The sequence below is a fragment of the Mixophyes fleayi genome, chromosome 1 (assembly GCF_038048845.1).
Source record: "Mixophyes fleayi isolate aMixFle1 chromosome 1, aMixFle1.hap1, whole genome shotgun sequence".
Classification (NCBI taxonomy): domain Eukaryota; kingdom Metazoa; phylum Chordata; class Amphibia; order Anura; family Limnodynastidae; genus Mixophyes; species Mixophyes fleayi.
The window spans coordinates 274,333,617-274,354,836 of NC_134402.1; the positions used below are offsets into that span (position 1 = coordinate 274,333,617).

General features: G+C 43.4%; 1 protein-coding gene across 1 annotated transcript; it reads left to right on the forward strand.

The window, feature by feature from the left end:
* The first annotated feature begins 531 nt into the window (after positions 1-531).
* Positions 532-7,720, forward strand: LOC142153861 (uncharacterized). Its single transcript, XM_075210904.1, has 2 exons — positions 532-2,358; positions 4,769-7,720. Exons 1-2 carry the CDS (start codon positions 630-632, stop codon positions 4,909-4,911), a joined length of 1,872 nt encoding a protein of 623 aa, XP_075067005.1. The 5' UTR covers positions 532-629; the 3' UTR covers positions 4,912-7,720.
* Positions 7,721-21,220: the final 13,500 nt, after the last annotated feature.

Sequence of the window (21,220 nt, forward strand, 5' to 3'; positions counted from 1 at the left end):
GTTACCTGCTGCTCTCACATACATTGTAGAATTGTAAAGGCTGATAGGAAGAGGGCAGGGTGAATCAGAGAGTTGAGATTTGCAAAGAGAGTTAAAAAAAACCCATACCTTTCTGAAATTATTCAATTTTGATCCAAAATTCATCCAAAATTTTGCAAATAAGATTTTTGGATTCACTAGGCTTGTAATCCAAAAATACAGGCCTAGTGAAAGGCAGCTGCTAAAATATGATGTCACTAGATCTCTATAAAGATGAGTGAAAACAAGCAGAGCAGCTAACCCAAATGCAATATCCTGGCCTGGTTGGCTCAGTCACTTTGTCCTAACACTTTCCTTACCCTAAAATAGGCTTAAATTGTCAATGCCAGTAACACTTGCAGCAATATTATCAGAAGAATTTTGCCCTGTCAGCATGGTATACTCTAGTGGTAAATACAGCCAAAGGGAGGAATAGTTATTGAAATCTATGACCATAATAAAAAACCTTCCAATCTGAATATGGCTCCATTTTGCAACTTCATTTATTAATGACAAATGAGGCTGAATAGGACGAATGCACTTAAAGGGCGACAGGGTTTGTAGTAAGCTGTACAAATACCTGAAGGTGTTAACATGGGTTGGCCCGACCAATGTGTAATCCAGTGGGAGGGACCTTGATTGATATAGGAGGCTGCACTTCCTGTTCTGGTTCATTCCACAGCACAAGATTGCCTGGGAAGGAAGACATCAGAGAGAGAGAGCAGATAAGTACCTGTTTCTTTTCCTATCTTTGCCTTTTCCCTCTCCTTTTCTTGTCAGCTTTTCCTCCTGCCCTCTGTGTTCAATCATTTCCTTCTGCCTTCCCTTGTTTCCCTCCCTCTCCTTCACCTGTTTCTTTTTTCCCCTGTTTATTCCCCCCTTCCCCCCCCTTTTTTCCTTTAGTTAATTTTTTGTTCCTTGTCCGTTTTCTCCCCTTCATTTTAGCTTTCTCCCCCACCAGCGTTTCCATCATGCCCCGTCCACGCCGCCCCACCTCCCGCCCTGTCCGTTACAGGTCCCCCTCTCCCCGGAGCACTGAGCGCCATTTTGTAGGCCCCACCCCACCCCCTTCTCTCCCGGCGGCGGCCGCGGGTCCCCCTCCTCCTCCACAGCGTGAGTCCAGTATTCTGGCTCACGCTTCCTCACCAGGGTCCTCTGGCACAACGGTGCTTGATAGCGGGCGGCGGGGTCGCTCGACCCGGCCGGCGGCAGCATCTGGGTCGCGCATGCGCAGACCCAGGCCGCCAGCCTGCTCTGCTGTGGTCTCCTCAGCCAGCGGCAGCGGTGGGGGGGATATGCCTGCGGGTGCCCCTGTGTCACATACAGCTGGAGTCATGCCTGCATCAGCCCAGGCTGCATATGTTTCCCCATCCAGGGGCAGTGCTGGGGAGGGTAGAGTGGGGGTAGGTAGCGGCCCGCTGGTTGAGGAAAGGGGATCCGGCTTGGGGGTGTTTATCCAGTGCCCCATCACACCACCCATCTCGGCCCGCAGGGGGGACATGCAGACCTATAATCCCCCTGCCCCTCATCAGTTGCATTTCCCGCCCAGCCCCTTTTTACCCCACAGTGGCAGGGGTTCTTCTTGGGGGGCTCACCATGGGGGGGCTCCTTTGTTTGACATGGGCCCATTTAGACCATACACACCGGGGACGGACAGGGTCCAGAGTGTCAGGCTGGGACAAAGGCACGTGCGATCAGATAGGCCCAGTAGGGGGAACATGGAAGTTTTTGGGGACAGCCCCTCGGCGCCTGTGAGGCCCTCTCTTTCCCGCCACGTTCTTCCAGCAACAGGCGAGGGGACGTACAGGTCCCGGCGGGCCCCATCGCCGTCTGGAGCGTATGCCAGCACCAGTCAATGTAGGCCAGGTCCCACGCGAGATAATCTAGCATACGATTACCATCATTCCAGCGGCGGTAATACGTCTCAATGGTCCCCTCCGAGGCGCACCCAGTCCAGACCAAGTGGGTTTTTCGAGGAACCATACCGGGCCCCGTACGACGAGGTCCCCCCTCAGCGTCGGGTCATATCGGGGGGTTACTATAGCCCGTCACCTATTTTGCCTTCCAGATTAGATCCCTCTGGCCCAGCCTTGGGATTGGCGCGGCGGCGTCTGGACTACCTTCCCAGATCTCAGCTTACTGCTCCACTTTGTGTTTCAGAGCCTGTGGTCGCGAACCAGGAGATGAGGGCTGTCGGTGGAGGTCGTTCCGGGTCCGAGTCTCGAGACCAGAGGTCGGCAGGGATTCGTGTGGAACCAATCCCGGGATCAACAGATGCCCAGCCGGGGTCAGCCAGTGTTGTGGAGGCACCAGTCGCGGCCGGGAATCCTGCTCCTCATGGTGAGTCCGTTTCTGGTACCACACACGATGTACAGTTGTTAGGGTCACCGGTTCTTTCCACGAGCAGTGGTTCCTCAGATTCGGGCGATAGGCCCAGAAAACTCATCAAGCTATTGGAAACTAAATTGCTAGGTAAACGCAGCAAACAGGCACCGCAGTCGGGGGGCGAAGACCGGATGGTGGCTAGGAGTGATTTAGGGCAGGTTGAAACCCTAGAGATAACCCACGGTATTAGGCCGAGTGTACGGGATAGGATTAGACGCGGAAAGTATGTGGACATGTTCGCCCTGACAGTGGAGGGAAAGAAGGCTCTTGCCGCGGCTTTTGAAATGTCCGGAATGGGGGAGGATAGGTTCAGATTGTTTACTAGATGGTCGAATTCCTTCTCTATTTTTGCTACTATTTACCTGGAAACTAGGCCCGGTGAGCAGGATGAGTTGTGGAGATATATGCATCTTATTAGCGGGATGGCGTTAAAAGATGGCCCCTCAATCTGGGGAGCATATGACGAGCCCTTCTGCGGGCGGATGAGCGGTCGCGAGAAGCTCCCGCTGGGGTCAAAAGACATAGACACCTGGCTGGAACTCATGAGACCGAGCAGTCAAGGGGCTGAGGGTTACACGGGCAGGAGGTTTTAAGGGCCGGGGAGGGTTCAAGCAACCCTCCCCACAAAAGGTCGATGTTTTGATTTCAATGCAGGCGCCTGCCAGCGAGGCACATCATGCCGATTTAAACACAATTGCACGGCATGCGGAGGTCAGCATCCAGCCACCGAATGTGCAAAGGCCCGACGGAGTGGGGGTAGTGGAAGAGGTGCAAACCCAGCTGTGCCGAGTCAAGGGTCCATCGCCAATTAATTCGGCTGAGCTGGACAAATGGCTCGCTTGGTTCCCAGAGACACCGCTTCTCTCATACATGACGGTTTTCACATAGGTTTTAAATTACCAGTGCAGGGCAGCATTTCTACGGCGACGCCGATCAATTTGAAATCGGCGCTCGCTCTCCCGGAAGTCTTAGACACTAAAATCGCGAAGGAGGTTGGTCTGGGTCGCATGGTGGGCCCTTTCCCGCTTCCTCCCATTCAAAATCTTATTCTGTCCCCGGTAGGGGTAGTACCCAAAAAGACAGCGGGTAAATTCAGGTTGATACAGCACTTGTCGTACCCGGCTGGCTTGTCAGGGAACGACGCTATAGACGCCACCCTTAGTTCCGTAAATTATCAATCGTTTGAATCCGCACTGGCACTGGTGCAGGAATGTGGGAGGGGAGCCCTGTTAGCTAAGATCGACATTGAGTCGGCTTTTCGGTTACTGCCCCTTCACCCGGAGTCGTATCGATTCATGGGTTTTTCAGCATCGTGGTGGATACTATATCGATCGCTGTCTGCCTATGGGATGTTCGATATCCTGTGCGCTATTTGAGAAGTTCAGTGGCTCCTTGCATTGGTGCATTCAGGCGGGAACGGGGTGTCGGTGGATCGCACACTATCTTGATGACTTCCTAGTTATCGGGCCTCCTGATTCCACTTGTTGTCGGGATACGCTTTTTTCCACTGAGGCTCTCTTTAGGGTGCTAGGCGTTCCCATTGCCGCGGATAAAACGGAGGGTCCAGCCACGTGTCTCTCGTTCCTTGGAATTGAGATCGACACGGTGGCCGGGATTTGCAGGCTCCCAACTGATAAAGTGTCCAAGATGTGCGAAGCTATTGCAGAAGCGTTGGAATCCAGCTCCAGCCCGCTCAGACAGGTTCAGTCCCTGTTAGGGAGGTTCAACTTTGCCTGCCATGTGATTCCCATGGGTAGAGTTTTCTGTAGAAAGCTACAGAGCCACTGCAGGGAGGAGCAGGCCGCATGCGGCCGTGCGTCTCTCTAGGGTCATCAAGGACGATTTGCAGATTTGGCTCACCTTCCTCAGTGATTTCAACGGGACACGAATATGGCCTTCACCACCCGTAACAAACGTTAATATTGACCTGTTTACGGATGCTTCCGGAGCATGCGGCTTCGGTGCTTACCTGGACGGGCATTGGTGCGCGGAAAGCTGGCCGGAAGAGTGGCATAGGGTAGGAATTACCAAAAATTTGTTGGTCCTGGAGCTATTTCCTATTGTCGTGGCAATTGAACTGTGGGCGTCCACGTTGCGGGGGAGGCACATAGTTTTCTGGTGCGACGGTTTGGGGGTGGTCCAGTCGATCAATAAACAAAGCGCATCCTCCCATCGTGCAATATCTCTGCTGCGCCACCTAGTGTTGCGCTGCCTGCAGTACGATATTTCTTTCAGGGCTAGACATGTACCAGGGGTGCAAAATAGTTTGGCCGATGCTTTGTCCCGAGGACAATGGAGCAAGTTTCGTAGTATGGCTCCCCAGGCGGACAATGTTGGTATTCCGTGTCCCTCTTGTGTTTGGCAGATCATCAAGCCGGCATAAGGGGGCTCGTAGAACAGGCGGTAGCCCCTTCCACCCTGAGGACGTATCAGGTATCATGGAGATGGTGGTCACTATTCAGCGGGCAAAAGATCAATCTGAGGCAGGTCAGCGTGATGCTATGTTAGCATTTATGTGGGAGAGCTATTCCAAAGGGGAATCTAGAGCCTCTATGGCGTCTACTTTGGCGGGGATATCTTTCATGGCCAGGCTGCAAGGTTACACGGATGTCACAAAGGGGTTCATGATCAGTAAGGCCCTAAAGGGGTGGGCTAGGGCTAGACCCTCACAGGCGGATGCGCGCTTGCCTATCACCAACAATATTCTGGACCAGTTGATAGGGACCCTGGGAGGGATTGCAGTTGATGAATATGAGAAGACCTTATTTAGCACTGCGTTCTCTATGGCTTTTTCGGTGCTTTTCTGGTATCTGAATTGGTGGCTAAATCCAGGGGGCATCAAGAGTCAGGTTGGAATGCAGAGCATGTCAGCTTATGCGGAGGGGTGGTTTCAGGTAAAATAATTAGATCTAAAACTGATCAGAGTGGCAGGGGAGCATGGGTTCAGTTAAATAGGCAGCCTAATGGTAACATCTGCCCGGTTAATTTAGTGTCACGGTTTATGAATATGAGACCTCAGGCTCGTTTGTTTTTATGTCACCATAACGGCATGCCCATGACGAAATATCAATTTTCGGCCATTATGCAGAAGTCCCTACAGTCATTAAATCTAGCAGTTCTATGTACGGAACGCATTCGTTCAAGATCGGGGCGGCCACGTCTGCTGCTTTGGCGGGATCCTCCACTGAGACGATAAAAGCTCTGGCCCGCTGGAAATCCACGGCTTATAAATCTTATGTCAGGATTGACAATGTTGATGTTTAAATGTTTTGTTCCACTAATCAAAAGGTTGCCTTGCAGTTTTTCTTTTTCTACAATTTCACTCTCTTATTGTTACCCTAACCACCCCCACTGCCCTCCCCTACCCCACCTTCTCCCTCCATTTGGTGGGCTACCCTGGGCTTTTCCGCTCGTCGCTTTGAAGCGGGGGCGCGAAGGGATTTTCACCCGGGTTTCCCTGGGCGTAAGTCCTGATTAGTGGTGTGCTGCCGGGGTTTTTCCGGGTGTTGTTTACCTTCGTCTGGGTGGCCTGCTCCCCATTTGTGTTCCTCTTCCCTGATCCCCCTCTGTTGTACGGTTTTCCCCTATACTATCCTTCTCATGCTTTTATGCTATGCCTGGCCTGTCTTCCAAATTATGGTGGCATGTTTGTAACAATGTTTTTCTGATTCCAGGTGATGGTGTTACAACTAAGATGGTGTGGATCATGGGTCATTCCTTTGTGTTCTGGGCCGCTGGACACCCCAGGTCTAACAGTATGCCGAATCACGAAGGCACCGTAATAAGATGGTTGGGTAGAAGGGGATTAGGTTGGCCTGATTTGGTTCCATGGTTGGCGAGGCTAATTAAACAGCATGGCCCGCCAAATATTTTAGTAGTGCATGCGGGAGGCAATGACCTGGGGAAAGGAAAGTCTCTGGAGCTCATTATTTCGATTCGGGAAGACCTTAGGCAAATTCACGAGGCATGGCCACATATCATCATTGGTTGGTTGGCATTAATCCCCCGGCTGGCTTGGAGAACAACTATCCCCTTAAAAAAGATGACAGTTATGGTCAGGAAACTGAATAGCGACATTAGGAAAGTAGTGCGGTCCATGGGAGGTGTAGTTATCAATCACCCGGGATTAGGGGTAGAGTCACCTCAATGTTTTAGAAGTGATGGCGTACATCTAACGGAGGAAGGTATGGGGTTGTTTATAGATAGCATGTGCGGTGGAGTTTCGGCGTGTTTAGATTAGTGGTGGCGGGCTGCGGCGTCTGTGGGGCGCAGCGGGGTAGGAAGGCACTGCGTTCAGCGGCTGATTTGTGGGCGCACTGGTAGTTGTCGTAGGTCACTGCCCCCCGTTGAGGCACCAGTAACTCCCTTTTTGGCCCTTCGGTGAGGAGGGTCCCTGTTCGACTCGGTGAGGGAGGGCAGAGTGAGTTTTAAAGGGGCAGTCACTCTGACGCCAACTCAGCGCAAAAGTTATGTTGGGATTTGTTCCCCGTGGTGGTGGACGTATGGCGGTTTGCGCCAGTCCACACGTGATAGTGTTTGTCAGCTTGAGAGTTGTTTCGCAGTGCCCTTTCTCCGCCACCATAGGTCTAGTTAAAATTAAAATCATAATAAAATTTCTGGCAATTTTTAATAACTTATACAAGTCTCCGTGTGTTTATTTGCATGCAAAGGTTTAGAATTATAAGGTTGATGTAAGGTTTACGGAGCATACACGGTGAGCCCTTTATGACAAATGAGGCTGAATAGGACGAATGCACTTAAAGGGCGACAGGGTTTGTAGTAAGCTGTACAAATACCTGAAGGTGTTAACATGGGTTGGCCCGACCAATGTGTAATCCAGTGGGAGGGACCTTGATTGATATAGGAGGCTGCACTTCCTGTTCTGGTTCATTCCACAGCACAAGATCCCACCCGCCCACTCCTTTGTGTAGTATTTTCGGTTATGTTGCGGTAGGAAGGCACTGCGTTCAGCGGCTGATTTGTGGGCGCACTGGTAGTTGTCGTAGGTCACTGCCCCCCGTTGAGGCACCAGTAACTCCCTTTTTGGCCCTTCGGTGAGGAGGGTCCCTGTTCGACTCGGTGAGGGAGGGCAGAGTGAGTTTTAAAGGGGGCAGTCACTCTGACGCCAACTCAGCGCAAAAGTTATGTTGGGATTTGTTCCCCGTGGTGGTGGACGTACGGCGGTTTGCGCCAGTCCACACGTGATAGTGTTTGTCAGCTTGAGAGTTGTTTCGCAGTGCCCTTTCTCCGCCACCATAGGTCTAGTTAAAATTAAAATCATAATAAAATTTCTGGCAATTTTTAATAACTTATACAAGTCTCCGTGTGTTTATTTGCATGCAAAGGTTTAGAATTATAAGGTTGATGTAAGGTTTACGGAGCATACACGGTGAGCCCTTTATTAACTATGAGTGTGCAATATAATTCAAAGGTTTAGGATTAATGATATCTGTGCGTTCTCTAAACTTGACATATAATTTTGCTCATCTCCTTTCATGACTTTGGATTTTACATATGTTAAAAGTGTACAGTTAGAGCTTGTAGAAAATGATGCTATTGCGCTGTACACTTCTAAATATTTAATTCTACAATTGGAGTATAATGTAATGTGTGGGGTTAGTGTGATGTGACCTGGCATATTCTCCTCACTACTGGGATTGTTGAATCTCATTGAATGTCCAACTAAATTTTACTTCATCTGCAACTGAGAGTGCTGTCACTAGAAAATATTGGCTAGTGAATAATGTACACTGAATATTAATAAACATTATTCAATATACAGTTGTAATGGATAAAAAAATCAAAAGCAATGCTTTCTTTTGGTCACTATGTCAAAATATTTTGTCGATAATTTTCCTTTCAATAATTCAAAGTGAGATTATCCTTAAATTTCCCACTTGCAGTCACCTATTTAATTTAATAAGGAGTATTCATAATAGCATAAAAAGGAAAAACATAAAGGACATTTTCAGAAAAGAGATCATGTTTGTTCTCCTGATATGCAATGGTCATTAAACTGAATTATACAAAAACACCTTTCTGAAAGAAAACTTACTTAAGCTGCATACTGTTCTTAAACTTTTGGCCTTAACTCCTTTGTATCTTAATAATTAAGCTTTTATGATTATTTTTTTGACCTATTACAAAAAGTTTTCTTGCAAAGCAACCCAGAATGCAACATTTTGTTCAATAAACTGATACCATGATTTTCACACATATTCCGCTGTGCATAATGCAGATTTTTCTTTTGACACTAAAATAAGCTGTTAGCAATTAATTGTATAAAACATTTGATTTGCAATTTGCTTTCTAACATGAGTAAATATATATATATAATTTTTCAATACTATATCTGATATACACTGGTATTTAGTGCCAGGGGAGGAGCACTTATTCGAATAACCCTACTATCCTAACAGAATATTGGATTGACCTTAGGGTCCTGTTGAAGAATTAAAAATCCAGATGTGAGAAAAGTAAGATAAACTGTGTTATTTTAGAAATTAGATGCATAGAGAATTCAAACTAATATAGATTTACAATGCCAATCACTGACTATACTACACTCTTTACATAATTCAGTACTTTTGTAGCCTGAAATAATGAAAGAAAAACACCTTTTTTTTAAGTTGCTGAGAAAAAAGTTATCTCATAAGAGCACATTCCTTTCCTGTAAATAAGTCTCATATGTTTATATATATGCTGTATAAAAAAGCATCTTGAGCTAGAAGATATGAACAAAGATAGATATATATATATATATATATATATATATATATATATATATATATATTATACTTTTGTCTCCCAAGCTTTTACACGGACCAACACAGCAAGCTGTCACACCCTTCTATAGGCTTTGCATGTGCAGCTGCTATAAACTTCAGACTGAAAAGGTCCTGTGTGCTGTTACTATAACCTTTCTAAAACCTTAACTACTAAACTTAACAATAAAAATAACAACACCAGACAACTGTTAACTTTGGCAAAATTTAGGTCACAATTTATTAAAATTTAAATTTGAATTTAAACGGGTGGCGGAGAGGGCAAAATCATGAGGCGGCCCAACCGACATCAAAATAGCAAACAGTGTATCCTTACAATTGGCTGGTGCTAACTTTGGCATCAGTATGACTGCCCCCTCTGGGCTCACAATGCCCTGTCACCACACAAGGCAGGCCAAGGAGTCTTGATTAAAGTAAGTGTATGTCAGCAGTCTCAAAAAATTATATTTAGCACTCCCAAGTGCTTTTGGGGTGTCCCCCATTCTTTTGCATTAATATTTCTGGCTGTCAAAAGTCCTATTTGTCAGCAGTCTAAAAAAATAATATTTAGCACTCTAAGTGCTTTTGGGGTGTCCCCCATTCTTTTGCATTATTATTTCTGGCTGTCAAAAGTCCTGTTTGTCAGCAGTCTCAAAAAATAATATTTAGCACTCCAAGTGATTTTGGTGTTTCCCCAATTCTTTTGCATTAATTTTTCTGAATGTCAAAAGTCATATTTTTCAGCAGTATCTAAAACAATTTGTAGCACTACAAGTACTTTGGGCTCATAATGGATTCAAGCAGTTCACATACGAGCAGAATGAGCAACCAGGTTCTGTCACCAGTCCTGATGGTAGTGTTCCCAGTACGTCATCTGGGAAAGGCGATGTCAAACTACACAGTCTTTTGAAATCAGTCAAAAAAACACACACCGCAAAAAAATTGACCGTGTGGAAGCGAAAAAGAAGTGTAACTGAGGAAAAGTAAAATGGCGATAAAAAACAAATTGCCAACATGCCATTCTACACACGCAGTGGCAAAGAGAGAATGAGGCCTTCACCTTTGTCTATAAGTGGCAGATCAAAAAATGTTACCGAGCCTACAAGTGATGCACAACTACTGTTACGCATCAAAGCCGAGCTGCAAGATAACAGTAAGGAATTAGAGGATAATGTTTGCTCTGAATCACAAATTAGACCAATCCCTGTAGAGAGTCCATCCAACAGTGGGATGTCTAATCGGGAGCATTCTGTTAGTGTACCCATAAAGAGGGACCCTTTTAGCAGTTCTGCTGATGTGTGCCTAAACAGCCCGAGTGTAGCCGGTGATACACCAAGTGAGGATGACACTTTGAAATTAGAAGAGGATGAGGGGGAGATTTGGGTAGCCGACAAGGGCGCTGGTGAGGATGCGGTTGATTGTGTAAGTCCTGCGCCAATGGCAGCAGGGTGGCACCAGTGGCAGCAGTTCTGGCACGTGAGGTTCTGGCACCAATGTGCACTTTCCAAACACAAGCAGAGATGAGGCAGGTGGCTGACCACAAAAGTTTGACATCTGGGCTGGTTGGAATTTTTTGGTGTTTTATACAAGTGGAGGGGGGCCTAGAGAGACAGAAACCAAACTGGATTTCTCCATTTCAATTAATATTGTACAGTCTATAACGGCTGAATTTTGAGTATTTTATACAAGTGGAGGGGGGGGGGGCTAGAGAGACTGAAACCAAACTGGCTTTCTCCATTTCAATTAATATTGTACAGTCTATAACGGCTGCATTTTTTGGTATTTTATACAAGTGGAGGGGGGCCTAGAGTGACAGAAACCAAACTGCCTTTGTCCATTTCTATTAATATTGTACAGTCTATAACGGCTGAATTTTTTTGTATTTTCTACAACTGGAGGGGGGCCTAGAGAGACAGAAACCAAACTGCCTTTGTCCATTTCTTTACATATTTAAGTATAAGTGTAGGGTGTAATATACATCCAAAGACGATGGCTGCATTGCCAATATTCATAGATGGAGAGGAAGACAATCTGGTTTGTGTGTCGATTTAATGAAGGCCTACCAGGAATTAAACTGTTTTTTGGATAATTTATTAGCTTTACATTACTTATCCAAGAAACAGGTGGAGTACTAAATTTGGTTATTTTAGGCCCAAAAACATTGATTTTTAATCAAAATACCAAAACAAAACAAAACTAAAACCAAAACCAAAACACGCAATGACGGTTTGGCAAAACCAAAAACACGACGGTAATCCAGATCCAAAACCAAAACCAAAACACGGGGTTCAGTGAGCATCTCTAGTTTTTATTCAGTTTTTGAGGACACGTTTCATGCATGATGGGGGCAGCAATTGGGGACCTCCAGGATAGCCTGGGAATCATTTCGTACTAACAAAGATAAGTCGTTCGCCACCGGGTTTTTATCGCCCGCAAGTCCTCGCTAATGGCTATAATTAAATGGAGCGACTTTCTGCTTCCCTAATCATTACTTTCCAGGTGTATCACTAACATGTCCAGAGGGCTACTTTTTGCAATTTCCATAGACAGCAGGTGCATAGGGGCTAACCATTGCAAGCCTTGTCTACCTATCCACCATATGCTAATGGGACGTCGGGCAAATTTGGGAAAATTGTTTGCAGTCCCTTGCCTGAACGCTCAGTGCACATATGAATGTCCAATGACCCATACCAGAATGTTCTCTCGACTGAGCACCTGGGGGTAAAACCAAAAAATCTAATGTCAGGAAGCATCAAAACTGACCAAATGCTGACCACCCCTCGGTACAATTGGAAATAAGGTTACTAGAGTCATTCAATAAACAAAGAATAAAGAGTAGGAGGGAGGGGGAATAGGTATTGCCAGTAGCCCAAATGAAGGCGAAAAACCCATTAAACCCCGGAGGTTTACCACTAATCAGGCCTTGGGAAAATTCCTTTATGCCCCCACAGAGCGTGACAAGTGATTAAGCCTTGAATTACCTGACTAAGGAGGATTGGGGTAGGGGGAGAGTGCGGAGGGAGAGGCTAGGTGTAGGAAGAAAAGAGGCATGACAAGCAGTCAAATAAACTTACATCTGTGCGTCAATATCAAAGAATAAACTTGCTAGCCTTGTGGAACCAAGGAGTCTAAGGCCGAAAATATCTATTAAAAGCAACAGATTTCCACCGCCCCAAGGACTTAATACTGTTGATGGAAGCTCCTGACTGTGCCGTGGCAGTAGCTGCCCCAATCCTGAACAAGTGGGTGCCAAAAACTGTCAGGTCTAGACCCACGTGCTGCAAGACTTTTTCTTTTAAAAGGGGCATTGAATTGATACTGCCTCAGGTGCGGCGGTAGGCACCTCAATCCTGAAAGAGTGGTACCGTAACGTGGCGGGTCCAGGCCCGCACATAGTAAAGACTTTTTTTTTTTTTTTTATAACAGGGCATTAAATTAAATTTTTTAAGGAGGTTTGTGAGAGATTATGTGACCTCCCTTGTGAACTAATACCCCTAAGGCAACTGGACATACGGTCAGTGCTCTCAGGAGCAATAGACTACCATACATTAACCACACTATATTATTGGATTTGACAGATCATGTAACGCCATGTACCTTCAAAAGCAACAAGTGGTACAAAGCTTTGCAGTAACTAAAAGGGGACCAGAGGAAGACAATAACATTACATAAGGTAAACCTCAGGTGTCCTTTGCCCTTAACGTGTAACGTCTATCGTATAACACCAGTATAACAGGCCAGCTAAGGAGAGGAAGAGTATAAACTACTGGGGTCAAATTAGTACCTCAGAACGCTGCTCCTGCTACAATGTATGCACAGCTGTACGTGTAAAAGATCCTTGAATTAAAACCAGTGCAGAAAAGTCTAACCTTGGAAATCTATCCTCAAATCCGACATAAGCACCAGTTAAGTTCCCTGTTGCAGCAAAAAATATATGTTTGTAATGTGTGGTGAGTAACTAGAGTGTACACTGGAATGATCACATGATTATAGATCTGTCTACAAAAGTATGATATGTACCCCAAACCAAACATTAGAGGGTGAACACCTGGTGACTCCTGTTGCCCAGGCACTAAAGGGCCCTAGAAATGTTCATAAAGAGATGGACCTGCTCAGGAAACCGTAAGCTCGATGAACTCGTGAAGCTAGCGCCAAATATCCACATGTTTACCATGTATTAAGTGAATAACTTGGGCATGCTATGTTGTAATGGAAACCGGCTGAATTCATGGCATCATACTCCCACAAAATAGAATTCCTACTTGGGCACCCATGGGCAGGATAAGGCCTTCTACATTTACTGACTAAAAGGGCTGACATGTATTACCAGGGAGCAAAACCGTTAGCACAGAAAGCTCCTAGAGTGGGTGCCATAACTATCAGCAGACACCATTAGGTGAAATCAGCCTGAGTCAACTGGGAATATGGGATGTAGCGCCCGGTAAGGGTAATATATAAATACACCCATAGGCTGTTGGAGTCCATGTTAAACCTGAGACTCCACCTAGCGGCTTTAGAAATAGGCCCAATCTTGTATACTAAGAATGTCTCGTAATCAGCGGGTCACCGAAAATACGGATGGGTATGAGAAACTGGCCCGGTCTCCTATCACGAGTTATCTAAGCTAATGTGCTTCCTACTGATATCATAATTTTTAAAACATATGACATAATTGAAAAATGTAAATGCATTTAACTTGGTTGCCTTAAACATTTTGTACGGTGAGCCTTACTATCTGCTTAATGGACATACAGATTAATGTTAATAGATAAAATGACTGGTACATTTTATAATTTACCTCGCTCACTTTCAGGAAGATCTGACACAGGCAAACACAAAATTTTCCTGAACATTTTCTGAACATGATTGTATAGAACTAATGAAACAAGAATCTCTGGTTTTATCTGACATTAAAGATAAACCATTACCAGATGCAGACATCACTCTTTTTGTAGATGGTTCACGCTATTACATAGATCCTGTCCCTTCTACAGAAATAGTGATTCAACAGACTCTACTGAGTCACATGTCAGCACAAGACGTTGAACTAAAGGCCCTGACACTTGCATACATATATGCAAATGACAAAGAGTAAATATTTACACTGATTCAAGTTATGCGTTTGTAATTGCGCATGATTATGGCCCTATATAGAAAAGTAGGGACCTTATGGGTACAGCAAGCAAGCCAGTCAATATGCTGAACATACCAGAGCACTGTTCACCGCATTCCAACTGTCCTCCAGACTGATTGAAGGTGAAGACACCAACAGACACTACCCCCGAAGCTAAAGGAAATAGACTGGTAGACCAGGCCACACGAGAAGCCGCAATAGCCCCAGTACCACAAGGGGAGTCTATTTACATGGTGACCCCCTGACCCCAAGTTTGACCAAACCACACTCCAACTTATGCAAAGACAAGAAACAGAGAATGAGAAAACGACTTGGGCAAAACATGGAGCACTATAAGTGCAAGGAGAGTGGTGTAAAGGTCAGCGTTTGTGTCTGCCAAAAGCACTTTATCCCATTATGGCCAATATAGCACACGGGAAAGTGCATCTGGGGAAAGATGCTATGGTTGTACTCACTAACAGGTTGTGGATAGCACCAGGGTTCGCCCAAGCAGCACAGTCATTAGTGGCAGGATGCCTAATCTGTGCACAGAATAACCCGGGTAAGTCTGTCCCAACTCCATGGAAAAGCACACCCCAAGAGGATACAGAAAGACTTTATACAACTTCCCAAATGCTCGGGCTTTGAGAATGTGCTAGTCTGTGTCGACGTCTTTTCACTGACTGGAGGCATGACTGTATAGGAAAGCAAATGCTAAAGCATTAGCCAAGAAAATTATGAGTGAGGTAATCTGCTAATATGGGGTACCAGAGGTCATTGTAAGTGACAGAGGGATACACTTTATGGGGCAAGGATTCCAGGAACTCAGTAAAAGACATGGGAATCATATCTGCCCTTACAGACCCTAAAGTTTTAGATGTGTGGAGCGCCTTAATTGTACTCTGAAATTGAAAATGCAGAAAATAATGGCTGAAACAGGTCTGCCATGGATCTCATATTTACCTGCACTCAGTACGAAACACTCCTAGGAAAGACACAGGTTTAACACCAAATGAGATACTGTTTGGCACAGCAAACAGAACAGGCTGTTAATTTCCATAGCAACTACAGCATGTACATGGTGATTTGTTGAACTATGTTGGTTTAATATAGAAACAACTAACTGAAATACATGGTCAAATGTTCTCTTCCATTCCAGACCCTAACTTCGATACATGTACCCATAAACTGCAACCTGGGGACTGGGTGGCTGTGAGAAAGCACGTCAGAAGAAGTCTTGAACCCAGATACAAGAGTCCTTATCAAGTCCAGTTGACGACTCCCATGGAAGTCAAAGTACAGGAAAAAGACACCTGGATTCACGCATCACACTGCAAAGTCTTCAAATCAGGGGAGTCTTGTTCTGATAAATAAATATGACTGTCTTATGGTATTGATATGTCTTGCCAGAATAAGTGTGACTGAAGTAGGGATCAAGGCCTCCCTAACGCAGTGTGAAACAGATAAGTGACAAATTGCCTATTCCACTGTGAGAAATATAAGGGAAGGAGTGCTCAACAATTTGCACTCATAGGAGAGTAAACTCTGAAAATGCGTTTGTGCAGCTGCATAACCTCATTGGTAAAGTTGTCAGTAATGATTCATGTTGGATATTGGGAATATTGGCATTAGTAGCAAAGGGTTTATCAATCCTGTTGATTGTATATGTGATAATGAAACTAAATATATGGCTGATTAAAAAGTTACTGACACTTGACTGTTGTCTCTCCAAAAAGGGAACCACTGAAAATCCCGGACCTCTGAATGCTCACAGGAATTACAGCTGAAATCAGACTTGTTGATGAGCGTCATGAATTATTTGGACTAGTAAAGCCAAAGAACTGCACCGTTTTCAACACGAAACTACTAAAGACTGAACGAAGAACATGCAAGGCCTGCAGACTCATTAACTACCTACTAAGAAACCATCTTTTCTAGACATGGACATTTGCCACATTGCGACTTCTCATAAATCAAGTTAGGACAGGGAGGATCACAGGCTTATTATTAGTGGGGGTTGAGTTGACAACCCCTAAGAGGAACAACTCTATACATGTGGCCTTCTAGTAGGACACATGTATATATGCACCTACTTAATCGACAATAAGAATGTGGTTCTACAGATAGGCTAGATAGTTAGGAGGAGAAAAGGCCGAAAATTGAATAAAAGATGGGAAATGTTAAAAATTATTTTTTATTAAGGCCTCATAAAGCCTTTGTTCAGCCATTTATTGTAACTTACCTAGAAATATTATTTGCTAAAAGAGAATATTAATTTTTCTGCTGATATGCAGTTTTACAAGATGTAAGCCCATGGCCTTGAGGTTAAGCTGACATAGAGAACTTCATGTTCAGCTCGTAGTGTGGGAGCTGTGCCCTTGATGTTGGACATGGCACAAGAGATAAACCTCCAGCTCCCCTTGTGATAATAATAATAGACTCATCTGTCCTTAGAAGGGGGAGAAAGTTAACACCTCAAGAATACGTGAGAAAGTTAATTAGCAGCGCTTCCCATAGATTTTGTATGCTTATGACATAGGATTCATTTATTCAGTAGGCTATAAAAACTTGTATCTTTGTATCAATAAATCAGAGAATATTCCTTGTATACAGAACTTGGTCTGTGTTAATTCTCTCCAGCTGATTGAAGCGCTTCCAGATATACTTGACACCACAGGCAAACTCAGAAATTTTAGATCTAACACCCACAATCACTGCAGAGCACTGTGGTACGTTACAAGTTATCAAAAATAATGACAATACACATGAAGCTTACAACCAAACATGATGCAATCAATAACCGAACAAAAGGAGTATATCTAGCACAGAAGGGGAGAAAATTTGGCTGAAAAATAAAAATACTAATAAAAGAAAAAATAAGTAGCATAACCTAAACTTCTTTGCAGCTGGTAGCTACAATTCCCTTTTGGGTTCTTGTTGTAAGCATATATTTTGAAAAAGAAACAGCAATTACAGCAATATAAATATGAGACATAAGGAGAAAATATGCTGAAAATATATTCAAGAGGAAGCCAGTGTTAAGGCAAAGCTCTATGTGTGTGAGGGAATGCACTGATGCTAGGTGAAAAAAAATTGTTTTCACGTAACAGATTTCATGACACTATTCTTTGCTCGATCAGGAGATGTACAGTACCACCTATCAACTAAGGATGAGTGGGCTCGGATTCCGCTAATCCGAGCCCACCCGAACAGTGCGGATCCGACGGGATCCGAGCACTGTTCGGGTATTTCCGGAGCCAAAAAAATGAAACTGAGGCTCTGACATCCAAGTCTCGCATCGGATCTCGCGAGACTCGGATTGCATAAATTCCCCGCTAGCGGCCGCCATTTTCATTTGGGCTGTGATCAGGGTAGAGGGAGGTTGTAGGGTAGTGGTACTCCTGCGTGATCAGTCCAGTTGTGCTTTATGCTTGTGTCCAGTGCTCTGTCCTTGCTGAGTCCAGTGGTGCTTTATGCTTGCGTCCAGTGCTCTGTCCTTGCTGAGTCCAGTGGTCCTTTTGTCCTGTGCTCTGTCCTGCTGAGTCCAGTGGTGCTTTGGCCAGTGTCTGTCCTGCTGAGTCCAGTGGTGCTTTAGTCCTGTGCATTTTTGTGCTAATTCCATAGTAATTGTCTAATTATTAAAAACTCAAAAAAAAAAAAATAATTATACAAAAAAAAGTTTAAAAAAATATTAAAAAATAATTTAAAAAGTATAAAAAAATTCTAGAGCAATATATTATTGCAGTCCTGAAATATTAGTACTGTAATACCTACATTCGCTGTTTCTGCAGTCCAAAAAATAGGAACTGCAATCTATATTACTACGTTCACTGTTTAAGCAGTCCAAAAAATAGGAACTGCAATCTATATTACTATGTTCACTGTTTCAGCAGTCCAAAAAATAGGAACTGCAATCTATATTACATTTACTATGTTCATTCTTTAAGCAGTTCCAGAAAATAGGTACTGCAATCTATATTACATTTAATACGTTCAATTTTTAAGCAGTGCAAGAGAATAGGTACTGCAATCTATATTACATTTACTACGTTCATTCTTTAAGCAGTTCCAGAGAATAGGTACTGCAATCTATATATGTACCGGGGCCACTCCACTACGCAGTTAATGAAAATGACCTGTCATCGTCAAAAACAAGAGGTATTGACGCGCTCGAACTACACCCTGTATATGCTGCAGAGGATGTCGGAGCAGGCAGCTGTGCAGTGGAATTCAGAACTGTTGAGGGTGATATATTGTGGCTCTGGTACCAAATTGGGTACCGGGCCCACTCCACTACGCAGTCCAGAAAGCTACCTTGGTGCAATGTTTTGGACTAAAAAGAATATTGTGAGGTGTGAGGTGTTCAGAATAGACTGGAAATTAGTGGAAATGATTGTTATTGAATGTTATTGAGTTTAATAGTAGCGTAGGAGTGTAAAAAAAAACACCAAAAAATGGATTTTAGCGCTTTTTATGCTTTTTTAAAAATAAATCAGAACCCAAAACCCTAAATCAGAACCAAAACCTTTCGTCAGGTGTTTTGGCAAAACAAATCAGAACCCAAAACCTCAAGCTAATCAGAACCCAAAACCCAAAACACTAAAAGTGTGTGATGCACACCCCTACTATCAACAGCTATAATTCTGTTAGTCAATGTGTGAAACTGTAATACCCCTTTAATATTAAAAAGTAAGTCCACCTATTGTGATTATACACTTGCAAATAAATAATGAATCTCAAAGCATTGTACATGCAATGCTAATTTTACATGGTATATCTTCCGTCCTGCCTTCATAAATTATATATGAATTTTGAAAATGAGTACTGTATGTGTATAAAAACAAATTAAAATAAGACACCCATAAAAAAAAAATTGAATGTATCCAGCTATGGAAAGTAAAAAAATAAAAAAGACAATAAATGAAATGTTGATGAGTAAGGACATACATACATTCATGTGGTCTTTTTCTGATTTTCTAATCAGTGAAAAGTATTTTTTATTTGTAATCAGCACATGGAAATCTCTATTCCAGCAAATTTTCAAACAAAGCATGTTTTGTACCTGTGGATTTGTCCCCTATTTTCTCGGTTCTGATTATGCAGTTTTTTTTTTCTTGGTTCTTTGATGTACATTTACTAAAGTATGTAGAGATGGAGCATGTTACGTTCTTATGCATCAGTTGCAAAAAACATTCTCTGATGTGATCGCTGTGTTTCCAAAGCACATAGGTTTTATTCACAAAGTATTACAAGGCAAAGTTTGGCATGCAAGCGCTTGCACCATCGGTACCAACACAAGCTTCTAGCAGAACGCTATGATTTCCAAAGCACAATTTATACACTGTACAGTTGTAAAAATCAATGACATCACAAAGATACACAGATATAGTTTTAAGGTCCACATTCATAGGTTGATGGTCATGACCTCCCAAGAAGTCAACGTCCCATTCGTTGATTCCTCTAGTCATTGTTCCAAGAGGTGTCCATGTTTTCTTCTTTAGGCTCCTGTCTCTAGACCTGTATAAAATGTTTCTTTTATAACACCTCTGGGCTTACTATTTGGTATTTTGGTTGAAAAGGGATATTATTTATAACTAGTATTCGCAATGTGCGAACATTACATAAATAATACTGGAACCATTCTCATGCAATTGTTATTAAAATGATACCAAACTCAATGCAATTTAAATGTTGGAAACAGAACTTAGCTTCTTCACCACTTTATATTTTATATAAAAAGATATGAAATAAGTTAAATACAAATACATATTTAAATGTTGCTACATAATAATTATGTTGCGTATTGATCCCATTGATTGTAGAGCAGAGAAATTATTAATTACCACCTTCGTCCAATTATTAAACTTTAACAAGCATGATTCATTTTTGAAGCTAGCACAATCATATTAACCCCACTAGCACTCTGCTAGCACCATAACACTTCAGAGTTGTGACATGTTTTGAAATTAACAGTTTGTGGTGCAAAGTGGCATGTGTCTAATCATGTCATTTGTCCAAAAGAAACACTTCATCTTTAGAAAGAGAAAACAAACTGCAACTGGAGTATGGCTAAATTATGCATTATGGAGCACAAAGCACCTCCATATGTGTGAAATATTAGCAAGTCTGTTATTATTAGGGCTATTATGGACTTTTGAAGCTCCCAAGGATTCAGGGATTAAGAAAACTAAATCAAATATTTGTAAGAAACACACTACAAAAAGCTTGTATGTAGTGTTGTAACTGGGTTAATAGTGAGTGAGTTCATTTTTAGGATTTCATATTGGAGATCAGTTTTGTGTAATAATAATGCAAACAAATGGAAGTTGCTCTGTTAATGTAATTTTTTATCTACAGTTGCTTGAAGGAAAAGGGTTATCTAGAAAAGAAACACACACAGTACTGCTGTGAGATTGTGTGTGTTACTTTTCTAGATAACCCCTCCCTTTCAAGTACCTGTTGTTAATTAATACATTGATTAAGCAACTTCCATTTTGGTGTTTGTTTGACAGATGTCAGGCCAGTAGCTGACAGGGAGTGCTGGTCCTTGAGGTACCTGTCCTGACAGAAATTCAATCCATTTTTTAATCTATTAGTTATTTTGCATAACCATCTGCATTGGGAGGAACCACAACACTCTGACTGACCTAACAGTGAAAAAGGGATGTTGTAACAGATGGCGAATTATCTTCTGCGCAGACCTGTAGTCTGAAAACTTAAATGGAGCAAGATAGAGTTTTAGTAAAAATAAATATTTGGTCTAGTGGTCTAGCAACATGGGAGTACATTATTGACCCCAAGTGTCTTTAGTAATTGCTGGGCAGTAGTACGATTGGAAAACCAATGCTGTAATGAGACAGGATGGAGACTGAGAAAGCTTGACACTTTACGCTGCTATGAGTTACATAGATCCAACCAGACCACTTAGCCGCCAGAGAGG

Coding starts and splice junctions, on each gene's coding strand:
- LOC142153861 (XM_075210904.1), top strand. CDS start 630: ATGTGTAATCCAGTGGGAGGGACCTTGATTGATATAGGAGGCTGCACT. Junction 2,359..4,768: donor CGGGAATCCTGCTCCTCATG/GTGAGTCCGTTT, acceptor TGTGTTTGGCAG/ATCATCAAGCCGGCATAAGG.